This window comes from Leucopleurus acutus, assembly GCF_964270905.1.
Source record: "Leucopleurus acutus genome assembly, chromosome: 1".
NCBI classification, from domain to species: Eukaryota; Metazoa; Chordata; class Mammalia; order Artiodactyla; family Delphinidae; genus Leucopleurus; species Leucopleurus acutus.
In genome coordinates this window covers 31346696-31363139 of record NC_139142.1, presented here as the reverse complement: position 1 = coordinate 31363139, position 16444 = coordinate 31346696, and the positions used below count along the sequence as shown (strand labels likewise).

The 16444-nt window shown below is 39.4% G+C and overlaps 1 protein-coding gene across 3 annotated transcripts in view; it reads right to left on the bottom strand.

Moving 5' to 3' along the window:
• The window catches only part of SYNJ2BP (synaptojanin 2 binding protein), a 47908-nt gene that overhangs the window by 12559 nt on the left and 18905 nt on the right, over window positions 1–16444 (bottom strand). For all 3 annotated transcript variants that reach the window (XR_014326384.1, XM_082844878.1, XM_082844877.1), the window contains exon 2: window positions 4237–4373. Coding sequence is in view for 2 of the 3 variants with exons in the window: in XM_082844878.1 (XP_082701004.1) it covers window positions 4237–4373 (137 nt within the window). In the remaining variant the exon portion in view is untranslated. The remainder of the gene's footprint in view (window positions 1–4236; window positions 4374–16444) is intronic.

Genomic DNA, 16444 nt, shown 5'->3' with positions numbered 1-16444 from the left:
ATTATACCTTTCAACCCTCCTAGTTAATTCTAAAGGTATCCTAATGTATGAGGTCAGTTACTCTAATTGCTTAAAAAAAAAAAAAAAAAGATGCCTTTTAGAAATGCAAAGGGAGTTTCTTTTTTAAAGAACCATTTCTCATCCTTTGTCCAAGTATGCTGGAGGTAAACCAGCTCTATAAAACAAATGATGATTCTTTTTCAATTGACAATATCTCTCTCTACTCCAAAGCCAAATTTGCTTTCCAATATTTACCTCCTCTAACTGCTTTTACAGATTCCAGCTCATACTGACTAACCTCCAAGTTCTGTAGATTTTTACCCCTAAATATATGTGGAATCCACTTTCTCTTTATCACCATCCTTACTAATATAGACCAGAGGTTCTCAAAGTATGGTCCCAGGACCAGCAGCATTAACTTGGGAACTTGTTAAAAGTGCAAATTATTAGGTCCCATCCTAGCAATCTGGTGAAGTTTGAGTTAGCTTTAACCTAAACTGCCTGAGTCTTCTCCACACCCAGCCTACTTAATCCACAGATTCCATCCAGTCCCAGGACCAGCAGCATTAACTTGGGAACTTGTTAAAAGTGCAAATTATTAGGTCCCATCCTAGCAATCTGGTGAAGTTTGAGTTAGCTTTAACCTAAACTGCCTGAGTCTTCTCCACACCCAGCCTACTTAATCCACAGATTCCATCAGTGATTTTCCATTTACTGAGTAGTGATTTTTCAAATATAAGTCTGTTGACCCATTCCAAAAGATAGTGAAGTCAATCCAGTGGGTCAAGACCAGTATTTAATTTTAAGTAAGTGAAATTAGAAGAAAACACAAAATATTAGAATGCATCATATATAGAAGAAATAGGTATTATTTTGTTAAACTTTGCTTCAATTATGTGTGTGTGCATGTATTTCCTATTATGGGTCATAATTCAAAATGTCTGAAAGACACTTGCCTACAGCAGTGCTTCTCAAACTTTATTCATGGGCTTACCCAAGGATCTGTTATAATGCAGATTTTTATCTGAGTGGGTCTGGGTCTGAGGAGCTTCCTGAGACTCTGCATTTGTAATCAGCTCCCAGGCGAAGGCCAGATTCCTTGGACCTCACTTTTACTATCAAGAGCTATTCATTCAACTGAGAAATTTTAGAATACTGCTAAACTTGCTACTTCAGTTTCCCTAACTCATGATATTATAAGTTATATTAAACTTGAGATATGACAGATTTGCAACATGCTAGAAAATTTTGTTAACTGAATGTTCAGAGTGTTGGGATTGTGGTATTCTAGTTAACTGATGGGGAGTCATACAATTTTTTGCTTTAACTGTGGTTGTTATCAATCTATGAGTTTCCTATTTCTTGCCTTAGGAAAGGAGTAAACTGAGTTAAAATATGTTTTCTTGGATGATAAATAATTTTGGATTGCCTTAGGATAATCTAACATTATCTTAGGATAATGTAAGAGTTACTGGAGCACTAACTATATAGGATAATACAAATACAGGTGTATAAAATATAGAAAGAATGGGCTCAATTTAATAAGCACTGACCTCAGATTATACTCTGGATATTTTCATTTTCCCCCAAAATCTTGAAGTGAATTACAATTTGGGGGGAGGGGTCCTCTCTTTCCATTAAAGTTGAAGGAAGAAAAAAAATAGATTATCTAGCTCCAATTAATCAAGCCAAACCAAAAAAGTTATAATTCATTCACAGAGCAAATAATTTACTAGATGCTTACTCTGTTCCAGCTACAGGCCTACATGCTGCAGATAGAGATGAGAAGACAAAGACTCTTCCTTAAAGGTACTTGGTCTAAAGGATTCTGTATATTTCAACGTCTCTGTAGCTGATTGGATGAGGGTTTCTGGTGGGTCTTCCCCATTGATCTAAGACCACAGACTGGTCTTTCATTTTCTTTTAATTTTCCATGGCACCTGGCAGTGCTCTGCAGGCCATCAAATACAATAGTTAATATATGTTGATGACTACTCAACTCTTTTATTCACCAAAGTAAGAATTCTGTTTGAAGAGAATAGGAAATGCAGCTGACTAATGGCCCAATCCATGCCATTCTGTTATATAACAGGTTTGGTCAAAATGGAACATTAATCTGTATCCTATAATCAGCTACATCACTCTGAAGTTATAAGTTTCATTAAACATGTAGAGTTCACTGAGAATTGACTATTCTTGACTATCTACCTCCCTTCATTTAGGTAGACACACAGGAGAAATGAGAAACCTACATAGTTTATTTTTTTACAAAAATATAATTTTCCCAGGTTCTCTGATAGCCTATATAAATATTAAAAGCATTCTCACCATCACACACACATACAAATGAACTTTGGGTAAGGACTCTCCAACCCTCATCTCAACTTCAGATCTTTTCTTCTATTGGTAATATCTGTTTTTGTTTCATGGTTGTCAGATAGAACAGGGTCTTAAAAATCATTTACATTCATCCACAGTGATCACAAAAAATTAAATTTAACTTTTGATGAGAAAGGAGAAACTGCATGATAAATCATGCAGTTATTTAATTTTAGAACTTGAAATTAAGATAAAACATGGGCATTATTTAGGGAGAAATGGAAAGATTAAATTAATAGTCATTAATAACTCACCTGAAATCTAGACCACTTAATGATACTTCTATTAGTTACCCAAAATGGATATGCACTAAGGAAAGGACATATTATTAGTCTGATTATCTGGCAACAGTTAAAAGAAAGAGTTGGAGCAAATTTTACAACATGGAAAAATAACCATGTGAGGAAACTAGGGAATCCCGTAAAGAATAAATGAGAATATAGGCTAATAAATAATTTAGCATCATTTTACAGAGATTCCAAAGCCAATTATAAGTGAGTACTTAAGTACATCAAAGAGATAAAGTGAGCTCAAGAATAGATGGAACAATTTAATGGTTAATACCTAACAAGTTCACTTAAGGATACAGTGGGAATAGGATGGTGAGGCAATATTTCTTAAGAAACAGGATCTAGAATTTGAATTTTGGAGCAAACTCTTGGCAGGGAAACTGGAGTCAGGGAATATAGCCCTAGATAGAATAGAGAATATGCTGGCCTTTTCCTCTTGCATAAGCTCCATCTTTTTCTCTTTCTGTCGTCTTTTTTTTCTCTCCGTTACCTGTCTTATATTTTTGCCTTTTCTTTGCCTGGCATTTCTTCCTCTCTTCTTTCACATACTTTTTCCTTAATTGGCTAGAACATAACCTTGAATCAATGTCGTACATATATTTGTAGTGTTTTATATCTTGTAGAGATCTTTGTAATAATTCTTTTATTTTGATAGTCAAGTCCTCTTCGCTAAAAATTTTAAAGACAAATGAGCTCAGTTTCTTAGATATCTACTTTTCTTTTCATTAACATTTATCTCCTACCATACCTTTTTAAGAAACTTGAGTGGCCTTCAAATAATTTCTTTTCTCTCTGAGGTGATGGCTCACATAAGAAAGGCTCCTTATCTTGGCTTGTGTCTAATAAATTCTCTCACACTGAGGTTTATGTCTTTTTGTTCCCTAATTCTACCCTTAATAGAAAAGACTAATTTCAGTTTTTATACAGAACCATACATAAACTCTATTATTAAATAACCATGCAACTTTCTGTTTAGGATAACGAACCCTAGCTCCTCACTTATCTTTTAGGAGGCAATATAGTATATGGGTTAAGAGTAGAGGTTCCAAATTCACAGACCAAGTCCTCTGCCATACACTAGTTGAATGACCTTGAGCAAGCTGTTTGACCTCACCAAGCCTCAGCTTCCTTAGCTGCAAAACAGGCATAATAATTGTACCACTTCATAGGGTTGCTACAATATTAAATAAGTTTAAAGTTCTCAGCATACTGCTTGGCACAGAGTGCTCAAAACTTTCTAACCATTCTCATTTTTCAATAATTTACATTTAACCAAAACTTTTTGAGTAATATGGCTCTCTTCTTAACCCCTGTATTTTTCAAGTCCTTCTTCACCATGGAACCTAGTTCCCAGTGTTCTGGAGAGAATGCAGTTATCTGTCAAAATATTAAACTGCATAGTTTCTAACTACATACTATACTTTAATCTTAACCCATTCTCAAGTTTTCCTTACTGTATTTCCTGATCCAAAAGGGCAGGCAGGAATCTTCCCAAGGAAGGAGTTGGGGGTAGGGACTAGGGTCTAGGGAGCCAGGGACAGTGAAGGAGGTGGAAGCCAGTTCTCACCGAGAGGATCTTATCACCCTCCTGGAGCCGCCCATCCAGGGCTGCAGCCCCGTTCTCTTTGATGCGGCTGACGAAGATGCCACTGTCATTGGAGACATACTGCTGATCTGTGCCACCGACGATGTTGAAGCCCAGCCCTAAGAAAATCATGGAGGAGTTGTAAAGGAGATAGGGGTGAAGAAGAAGGAAAGGGATTAGAGAAGAGGAGAAGGAGAAAGGAAAGGCCATGTGGCAAGGGTGGGGGTTGGGGAGTGGGGGGGTAGGAGGCGGGGAAGTTAAGACTGTGATGTAGCTGGTGGCTAGTCATGGGCAAGGTAAATGATTAGTATCACCAACAGAGGTCAAGAGTACCGAGAGTTGCCCACTCAGACCAGGCAGGACTAAAAATACAAACACAATGATCAACATGGTTAGGTGAATATAAAAAGAAAGATCTATACTGAGCTCAGTGAAAAAATAATGCTGATTCTTTTAAGATGTACTTCTGCTCACATTTGATTTTGATTCTGTTGGTGGCATTCAGAGGCCCCAAATCTTGACTTTCCTGCTTAGAAGAAGCTATGCTTTAAACTAATCGGCAAACGAACGGTTCCTTATTTAGTAGGAGAGAGATTCTTAAGCAAACCATCCCCTCAATACTTCTCCTAACGTCAGGAGAGTTTGTGGATGGTGGTGCTTTGGAAGAAATGACCTTGGGAGTTCATTTTTTTTTTTTTCCTAGTTTGAATTGAGGGGGCAGTACTGTAGGCGTTGGCAGAAAACCTGGGAACTAAAAAGGTAACTTATGCTTCATGACAGGACTAAATCACCAAGTTCACTCTTCTTTCCTTTTATACCTCAAGTACAAATAACCACATCCTTGGGTACAGTGATTGCCAAGTTTTATTCACTATAGATAACTGATAACCTATTGATTAGCAACTACCCATTTCCCCCTTTTCCTAGCCCCCGGCAATTACCATTCTATTCTTCACTTCAATGCGTGATTATTTTAAACAAGGATAAAATTTCAGTTATGCAAGATGGAAGTTATGGAAATCTGATGTACAACATTGTGCCTTATAGATAACAACAGCCTTATTAGACACATAAGAATCTGTTGAGAGCAGATCTCATTTAAGTGTTCTTACCACAATAAAATAAAACTGAATTTAAAAAAGAACGAAAATTGACTACCAAGGTAATTTTTCCATGGACCAAACACTAAGTTGTGGGAAGGACTTCATTTTACAAAACCATTTATATAGGGATTTTATCTATGCAATAAAAAGAAATGAAAGAAAAGGGAACTTCCCTAGGGCTTTCTTTATGTCAGGTACTGTAGAATTCAAAGCCACAGTGCAAAGAGAAAGGAGATAGTTAAGAAACAATTGAAAAACAAATATCTGGTGGCACAACTGGAAAAAACAGCCATAATCAGTAGCCTCTTCTACTGATTTCAACAGAAAACAGATACTTAAAAAGGTGAGAGGAAAGCTTATAAGTGACCCTCACAATATTAACATAAGCAGTAGCGAATCGACCTATGATTTATGGAAACACATGGCCAAAGAAGGAAGCAGCAGGAAATGTCTAACTGAAATATCATACCTCGTGTACAGTGTACCTATAGCTAGAGAATGAAAAGAAGAATACATAATAGAAAGAACTTCCACTGGAAGATGACTATTTCAGTTTCTTTAAAGGGTAGGGTATGAAAATTTTATGTTACTAAATGGTTTCCCTCAGAAAACTCTTAATTTGAATCATAGTGGGTGGGAGGTATTGGAAAGGGGATGGGAGGTAGTTAATTTAGATCAGATGGAAAGGTAGGTGGACCTTGATTATAAAAGGCTTTGAAATAACTTTAAGACTGTGACAGGTTTGAGCAAGGTGGTTGAGGTCAACCAGCCTCTCTCACTACTGGAAGAAACTATCTGGAGAAAATCTTTCAATGAAATTCAATATCCTCACCAAACACTAGAATTGCCTCTGGGGATCCTGGGAACAGGAAGTATGTGTTAAGCAGCTGAATGCAACATAGTAATTAGGGAGAAAAGGGACTCTGCTACTGCTTATTTAAAGCTACAGAACAGTGATTAAAAAAGGAGAGTGGGGCTTCCCTGGTGGCGCAGTGGTTGAGAGTCCGCCTGCCGAGGCGGGGGGCACGGTTTCGTGCGCCGGTCCAGGTGGATCCCACATGCCGCGGAGCGGCTGGGCCCGTGAGCCATGGCCGCTGAACCTGCGCGTCCGGAGCCTGTGCTCCGCAACGGGAGCGGCCACAGCAGTGAGAGGCCCGCGTACCACAAAAAAAAAAAAAAAAAAAAAAAAAAGGAGAGTGGATGGTGACCTAAATTGGAAGGAAATCCAAAACAGAGTATGTGTATAGCTGATTCATTTTGCTGTACAGTAGAAACTAACACAACATTGTAAAGCAACTATACGCCAATAAAAATTAAAAAGAAAAAAAAGGAGAGTGGAAAAAAATGTTACCAAAATTTTCTATAAACAAACAAGTGTAGTCTATTCCCCCCATCACATTATATAGGCATGTTTATAACCATGCTTATTGCTACTTCAATTGTAAATGAACCACACCAATTAATATGAGAATTTCTGGACTGACATGAAGTCCCTTTCTACGGTTACAACATTTACAAACTGAACTTATCTATAATTTGAAGCATCGCTGCAATAAACGGGAATCACCGAAGAACTGAGTACCAATACTACCAGTTTAAACCTGGGCCCCATGGATACCTACGTAATCCTCTATCCACTTACTCAGTAAAAATTATTGATCATTTACTGTGTGTCAGGCACTGCATTATATTCTGAGGAAAACATAAAGCTAAACTGGACAGTCCCTGCTTTAACAACAAATAGAAATTTATCCTTTTTCCTGTACCTTTTAGATTCTGCAGAAGTCAATTAAAGTCAGAAGACCTGGCCACAAATTCAACTCCATAACTTACTTGGTATGCGGACTAAAACAAGTGAGTGTATCTCTGATCCTCAGCTTCTTCTGTAATGTAAGGATTATAAATTCTGTTCTCTCTATCTCAAAAGGTAGTTGTTAGCATCCAATAACATAAAATCTGAAAAACTCCTTTATAAACTATGTAGTGGTTGCTATATGGAGTAACTGCACTAAGAGTAGTTGTCAATAAACTAGTAGTGCCTGGAAGATGGCGGAAGAGTAAGACGCGGAGATCACCTTCCTCCCCACAGATACACCAGAAATACATCTACACGTAGAACAACTCCTACAGAACACCTACTGAACGCTGGCATAAGATCTCAGACCTCCCAAAAGGCAAGAAACCCCCCACATACCTGGGTAGGGCAAAAGAAAAAAGAATAAACAGAGATAGAAGAATAGGGACGGGACCTGCACCAGCGGGAGGGAGCTGTGAAGGAGGAAAGGTTTCCACACACTAGGAAGCCCCCTCGCGGGCAGAGACTATGGGTGGCGGAGGGGGAAAGCTTTGGAGCCGTGGAGGAGAGCGCAGCAACGGGTGAGGAGGGCAAAGCGAAGAGATTCCCGCACAGAGGATAGGTGCCGACCGGCACTCACCAGCCCGAGAGGCTTGCCTGCTCCCCGGCCGGGGCGGGCGGGGCTGGGAGTTGAGGCTCGTGCTTCAGTCGGAGCGCAGGGAGAGGACTGGTGCTTTCGGCGTGGACACAGCCTGCAGCGGGTTAGTGCGCCACGGCTAGCCAGGAGGGAGTCCGGGAAAAAGTCTGGACCTGCCTTAGAGGCAAGAGACTTTTTCTTCCCTCTTTGTTTCCTGGTGCGCGAGGAGAGGGGATTAAGAGCGCTGCTTAAAGGAGCTCCAGAGACGGGCGCGAGCCGCGGCTAAAAGCGTGGACCCCAGAGACGGGCATGAGACGCTAAGGCTGCTGCTGCCACCAAGAAGCCTGTGTGCGAGCACAGGTCACTCTCCACATCCCCCTTCCGGGGAGCCTGTGCAGCCCGCCACTGCCAGGGTCCCGGGATCCAGGGACAACTCCCCCGGGAGAACGCACGGCGCGCCTCAGGCTGGTGCAACGTCACTCCGGCCTCTGCCGCCGCAGGCTCACCCCGCACTCCGTGCCCCTCCCTCCCCCGCGGCCTGAGTGAGCCAGAGCCCCCGAGTCAGCGGCTTTAACCCCGTCCTGAGCGAAGAACAGACGCCCTCCAGCGACCTACATGCAGAGGCGGGGCCAAATCCAAAGCTGAGCCCCTGGGAGCTGTGAGAACAAAGAAGAGAAAGGGAAATCTCTCCCAGCAGCCTCAGAAGCAGCGGATTAAAGCTCCACAATCAACTTGATGTACCTGCATCTGTGGGATACCTGAATAGACAACGAATCATCCCAAATTCAGGAGGTGGACTTTGGGAGGAAGATTTATGATTTTTCCCCCTTTTCCTCTTTTTGTGAGTGTGTATGTGGGTGCTTCTTTGTGAGATTTTGTCTGTATAGCTTTGCTTCCACCATTTGTCTTAGGGTTCTATCTGTTTTTTTTTTTCTTTTTCTCTTAATAATTATTTTATTTTAATAACTTTATTATATTTTATCTTTATTTTATTTTACTTTATCTTCTTTCTTTCTTTTTTTCCTCCCTTCCCTCCTTCCTCCCTCCTTTCTTTCTTTCTTCTACTAATTCTTTCTTTTTACTTTTTCTCCCTTTTATTCTGAGCCGTGTGGATAAAAGGCTTTTGGTGCTGCAGCCAGGAGTCAGTGCTGTGCCTCTGAGGTGGGAGAGCCAACTTCAGGACACTGGTCCACAAGAGCCCTCCCAGCTCCACACAATATCAAATGGCGAAAATCTCCCAGAGATCTCCATCTCAACACCAACACCCAGCTTCACTCAACGACCAGCAAGCTACAGTGCTGGACATCCTATGCCAAACAACTAGCAAGACAGGAACAAAACCCCACCCATTTGCAGAGAAGCTGCCGAAAATTATAATAAGTCCACAGACACCCCAAAACACACCACCAGACGTGGACCTGCCCACCAGAAAGACAAGATCCAGCCTCATCCACCAGAACACAGGCACTAGTCCCCTCCACCAGGAAGCCTACACAACCCACTGAACCAACCTTAGCCACTGGAGACAGACATCAAAAACAGGTGGAACTACGAACCTGCAGCCTGCAAAAAGGAGACCCCAAACACAGTAAGGTAAGCAAAATGAGAAGACAGAAAAACACACAGCAGATGAAGGAGCAAGATAAAAACCCACCAGACCTAACAAATGAAGAGGAAATAGGCAGTCTACCTGAAAAAGAATTCAGAATAATGATAGTAAAGATGATCCAAAATCTTGGAAATAGAATAGAGACAATGCAAGAAATATTTAACAAGGACCTAGAAGAAATAAAGACGAAACAAACAACGATGAACAACACAATAAATGAAATTAAAAATACTCTAGATGGGATCAATAGCAGAATAACTGAGGCAGAAGAACGGATAAGTGACCTGGAAGATAAAATAGTGGAAATAACTACTGCAGAGCAGAATAAAGAAAAAAGAATGAAAAGAACTGAGGACAGTCTCAGAGACCTCTGGGACAACATTAAACACACCAACATTCGAATTATAGGGGTTCCAGAAGAAGAAGAGAAAAAGAAAGGGACTGAGAAAATATTTGAAGAGATTATAGTTGAAAACTTCCCTAATATGGGAAAGGAAATAGTTAATCAAGTCCAGGAAGCACAGAGAGTCCCATACAGGATAAATCCAAGGAGAAACACGCCAAGACACATATTAATCAAACTGTCAAAAATTAAATACAAAGAAAACATATTAAAAGCAGCAAGGGAAAAACAACAAATAACACACAAGGGAATCCCCATAAGGTTAACAGCTGATCTTTCAGCAGAAACTCTGCAAGCCAGAAGGGAGTGGCAGGACATATTTAAAGTGATGAAGACGAAAAACCTGCAACCAAGATTACTCTATGCAGCAAGGATCTCATTCAGATTTGATGGAGAAATTAAAACCTTTACAGACAAGCAAAAGCTGAGAGTTCAGCACCACCAAACCTGCTCTACAACAAATGCTAAAGGAACTACTCTAGGCAAGAAACACAAGAAAAGGAAAACACCTACAATAACGACCCCAAAACAATTTAGAAAATGGGAAGAGGAACATACATATCGATAATTACCTTAAATGTAAATGGACTAAATGCTCCCACCAAAAGACACAGACTGGCTGAATGGATACAAAAACAAGACCCATATATTTGCTGTCTACAAGAGACCCACTTCAGACCTAGAGACACATACAGACTGAAAGTAAGGGGATGGAAAAAGATATTTCATGCAAATGGAAACCGAAAGAAAGCTGGAGTAGCAATTCTCACATCAGACAAAATAGACTTAAAAATAAAGACTATTAGAAGAGACAAAGAAGGACACTACATAATGATCAAGGGATCGATCCAAGAAGAAGATATAACAATTGTAAATATTTATGCACCCAACATAGGAGCACCTCAATACATAAGGCAAATACTGACAGCCATAAAAGGGGAAATTGACAGTAACACATTCAAAGTAGGGGACTTTAACACCCCACTTTCACCAATGGACAGATCATCCAAAATGAAAATAAATAAGGAAACAAGCTTTAAATGATACATTAAACAAGATGGACTTAATTGATATTTATAGGACACTCCATCCAAAAACAACAGAATACACATTTTTCTCAAGTGCGCATGGAACATTCTCCAGGATACATCACATCTTGGGTCACAAATCAAGACTCGGAAAATTTAAGAAAATTGAAATTGTATCAAGTATCTTTTCTGACCACAACGCCATGAGATTAGATATCAATTACAGGAAAAGATCTGTAAAAAATACAAACACATGGAGGCTAAACAATACACTACTTAATAACGAAGTGATCACTGCAGAAATCAAAGAGGAAATGAAAAAATACCTAGAAACAAATGACAATGGAGACACAACAACCCAAAATCAATGGAATGCAGCAAAACCAGTTCTAAGAGGGAAGTTTATAGCAATACAATCCTACCTTAAGAAACAGAAAACATCTCGAATAAACAACCTAACCTTGCACCTAAAGCAATTAGAGAAAGAAGAACAAAAAAACCCCAAAGTTAGCAGCAGGAAAGAAATCATAAAAATCAGATCAGAAATAAATGAAAAAGAAATGAAGGAAACGATAGCAATGATCAATAAAACTAAAAGCTGGTTCTTTGAGAAGATTGATAAACCATTAGCCAGACTCATCAAGAAAAAAAGGGAGAAGACTCAAATCAATAGAATTAGAAATGAAAAAGGAGCGGTAACAACTGACACTGCAGAAATACAGAAGTTCATGAGAGATTACTACAGGCAACTCTATGCCAATAAAATGGACAACCTGGAAGAAATGGACAAATTCTTAGAAATGCACAACCTGCCAAGGCTGAACCAGGAAGAAACAGAAAGTATGAACAGACCAATCACAAGCACTGAAATTGAAACTGTGACTAAAAATCTTCCACCAAACAAACGCCCAGGGCCAGTTGGCTTCACAGGCGAATTCTATCAAACATCCAGAGAAGAGCTAACACCTATCCTTCTCAAATTCTTCCAAAATATAGCAGAGGGAGGAACATTCCCAAAATCATTGTACGAGGCCACCATCACCCTGATACCAAAACCAGACAAGGATGTCACAAAGAAAGAAAACTACAGGCCAATATCACTGATGAACATAGATGCAAAAATCCTCAACAAAATACTAGCAAACAGAATCCAACAGCACATTAAAAGGATCATACACCATGATCAAGTGGGATTTATTCCAGGAATGCAAGGATTCTTCAATATACGCAAATCAATCAATGTGATACACCATATTAACAAACTGAAGGAGAAAAACCATATGATCATCTCAATAGATGCAGAGAAAGCTTTCAACAAAATTCAACACCCATTTATGATAAAAACCCTACAGAAAGCAGGCATAGAGGGAACTTTCCTCAACATAATAAAGGCCATATATGACAAACCCACAGCCAACATCATCCTCAATGGTGAAAAACTGAAAGCATTTCCACTAAGATCAGGAACAAGACAAGGTTGCCCACTCTCACCACTATTATTCAACATAGTTTTGGAAGTTTTAGTCACAGTAATCAGAGAAGAGAAGGAAATAAAAGGAATCCAAATCGGAAAAGAAGAAGTAAAGCTGTCACTGTTTGCAGATGACATGATACTACACACAGAGAATCCTAAAGATGCTACCAGAAAACTACTAGAGCTAATCAATGAATTTGGTAAAGTGGCAGGATACAAAATTAATGCACAGAAATCTCTTGCATTCCTATACACTAATGATGAAAAATCTGAAAGTGAAATCAAGAAAACACTCCCATTTACCATTGGAACAAAAAGAATAAAATATCTAGGAATAAACCTACCTAAGGAGACAAAAGACCTGTTTGCAGAAAATTTTAAGACACTGATGAAAGAAATTAAAGATGATACAAATAGATGGAGAGATATACCATGTTCCTGGATTGGAAGAATCAACATTGTGAAAATGACTCTACGACCCAAAGCAATCTACAGATTCAATGCAATCCCTATCAAACTACCACTGGCATTTTTCACAGAACTAGAACAAAAAATTCCACAATTTGTATGGAAACACAAAAGACCCCGAATAGTCAAAGCAATCTTGAGAATGAAAAACGGAGCTGGAGGAATCAGGCTCCCTGACTTCAGACTATACTACAAACCTACAGTAATCAAGACAGTATGGTACTGGCACAAAAACAGAAAGATAGATCAATGGAACAGGACAGAAAGCCCAGAGATAAACCCACACACATATGGTCACCTTATCTTTGAAAAAGGAGGCAGGAATGTACAGTGGAGAAAGGACAGCCTCTTCAATAAGTGGTGCTGGGAAAACTGGACAGGCACATGTAAAAGTATGAGATTAGATCACTCCCTAACACCATACACAAAAATAAGCTCAAAATGGATTAAAGACCTAAATGTAAGGCCAGAAACTATCAAACTCTTAGAGGAAAATATAGGCAGGACACTCTATGACATAAATCACAGAACGACCCTTTTTGACCCACCTCCTAGAGAAATGGAAATAAAAACAAAAATAAACAAATTGAACCCAATGAAACTTCAAAGCTTTTGCACAGCAAAGGAAACCATAAACAAGACCAAAAGACAACCTTCAGAATGGGAGAGAATATTTGCAAATGAAGCAACTGACAAAGGATTAATCTCCAAAATTTATAAGCAGCTCATGCAGCTCAATAACAAAAAAACAAACAACCCAATCCAAAAATGGGCAGAAGACCTAAATAGACATTTCTCCAAAGAAGATATACAGACTGCCAACAAACACATGAAAGAATGCTCAACATCACTAATCATTAGAGAAATGCAAATCAAAACTACAATGAGATATCATCTCACACCAGTCAGAATGGCCATCATCAAAAAAACTAGAAACAATAAATGCTGGAGAGGGTGTGGAGAAAAGGAAACACTCTTGCACTGTTGGTGGGAATGTAAATTGATACAACCACTGTGGACAACAGTATGGAGGTTCCTTAAAAAACTACAAATAGAACTACCATATGACCCAGCAATCCCACTACTGGGCATATACCCTGAGAAAACCATAATTCAAAAAGAGTCATGTACCAAAATGTTCATTGCAGCTCTATTTACAATAGCCCGGAGATGGAAACAAGTGTCTAAGTGTCCATTCATCCGATGATAGTCTAAGTGTCCATCATCGGATGAATGGATAAAGAAGATGTGGCACATATATATAATGGAATATTACTCAGCCATAAAAAGAAACAAAATTGAGCTATTTGTAATGAGGTGGATAGACCTAGAGTCTGTCATACAGAGTGAAGTAAGTCAGGAAGAGAGAGACAAATACCGTATGCTAACACATATATATGGAATTTAAGAAAGAAAAAATGTCACGAAGAACCTAGGGGTAAGACAGGAATAAAGACACAGACCTACTAGAGAATGGACTTGAGGATATGGGCAGGGGGAAGGGTAAGCTGTGACAAAGCGAGAGAGAGGCATGGATATATATACACTACCAAACGTAAGGTAGATAGCTAGTGGGAAGCAGCCGCATAGCACAGGGAGATCAGCTCGGTGCTTTGTGACCGCCTGGAGGGGTGGCATAGGTAGGGTGGGAGGGAGGGAGATGCAAGAGGGAAGAGATATGGGAACATATGTATATATATAACTGATTCATTTTGTTGTAAAGCAGAAACTAACACACCATTGTAAAGCAATTATACTCCAATAAAGATGTTAAACAAAACAAAAAAAAACTAGTAGTGCCTGCGACAACCCCAAACTAGACAGTCTGATGGAGAAAGGATGAATAAATATAAAGTACAAATGTGAAAAGTCTTGAAATACAGGAAGACAGAGAGATTAAAAAGTCCACCCATCTATTAATAAGACAAGAATGGATTGGAACTCAAACTTATTGAAATGAAGGATGTCTCTTACCTGTGACCTACACATCTCCCTCATGTGTAGTTTCTAGCAATGGTGGTATTTAAAATATGCAGTAACCAGGCCAGCACATGCACCAACCAGATGCCAGCTAGAAACAACCAGAAGGGGGAAGGGCTATCCCAGTATATAACTGCTGATTATTGGCTACGTCCTAGGAAAATCTTCTATAAATAGGCTGGATCACATATCTTGGTTTGTTTGGGAGTCTTGATATACGCCTGTTGTCTCTGTAATTAAAATAGTCCCCTTCAATGTCAAAAGCATCTGTTTGGACCAATGTGATCATCCTATCAAGGGTAATGTAAGAATATGTTAATTGCCGCATGTTTTGTGGTATTGAGGAACTGATGGTAATTTAGGTGTTCATCCTTTGGGGCAGGGGTCCCCAACCCCCAGGCCGTGGACTGGTAGTGGTTCATGGTCTGTTAGGAAACGGGCCACACAGCAGGAGGTGAGCGGCGGGCAAATGAGCAAAGCTTCACCTGCCGCTCCCCATCACTTGCTTTACCACCTGAACCCCCCCCCCCAACCATCTGTGGAAAAACTGTCTTCCACGAAACCGGTCCCTGGTACCAAAAAGGTGGGGGATTGCTGCTTTGGGGAACAGGTAACTGAGAGATAATTAAAATTCAGAAGCACTGAATAATTATACACAAAGTAACAGAGTTTTAAAATGTAATGTTGGTATTAATAGTATAAAATCTTCTTAAAAACACATTCATGCAGAACAGTATTACCTATTTACAAAAATGCATGCATATTTAAGGACATGTAAAGACACATTATCTGTGAGGGAAGGATACAGGGTGAGGTTTAGGGATGAAAGGTAAAAATAAAACCAAAGAGGGACCTTGCACGTACTGATGAGGACAATGTATTATGGAGCTGAAGAGTATAATTAATTCAGTTCTTGGCATCTACTATCCAAAAGGGGTTGAAGGGAGAGGGAGAAAGAAAAAGACGGGGACTCAATAGACTTTTTAAAAAAGTGAGTGAATGAAAACGTACTCCATAGTGAACCCTGGTTATAACGTGCCAATAAATTTTTTAAATGTGGCAAGATTAAAATGGATTGCTTGGCCTCTAATTTGGAAGAGAAGTCTAACCACAAAAAAGTACAGATGGTGTAAGAATGACACCATCATAGGACTGGGAGAGAAAGAAAATGTGCCTAGTATAAGAGCCCTGTAAAATTAAACAAGACATGCCATCTTGTGGACTCCTCCTGTCTCCAGGTCTGGATCTTGAGCTTGTTTCCAAATAAGAGCAGCAACAGCAGCAGCAACAACTAATATTTATTAAGAGTTTAATATGTACCAGGTACTATGCTAGGTACTCTATGTATATTATCTCATTTAGTCTTCTCAACAAACACATGAAGTGTTTATCACTCACATTTTACAGGTGAATTTAAAAAGTGAGGCAGGAAGAGATTAAGTAACTTTATAAAAGGTCACACAGTTAACTCTCTGCAAAGCCCAGACACTAAGTTAGGATGTTTGATTGCTAAGTGTAAGTTTTAAACCATCTTGCTATACTGTATCTTTGTAGAAAGTATGAACAACTGCTTTAGAAAAAAAGTCTGTGAATTCAACTTGTTTGGGGGCTGACTGGAATAAGCAATGCTGGGATAATGGTTGTAGAACAATCCTCAGGGATAATATATTCCAGAGGAAGAATTGGTCATTCT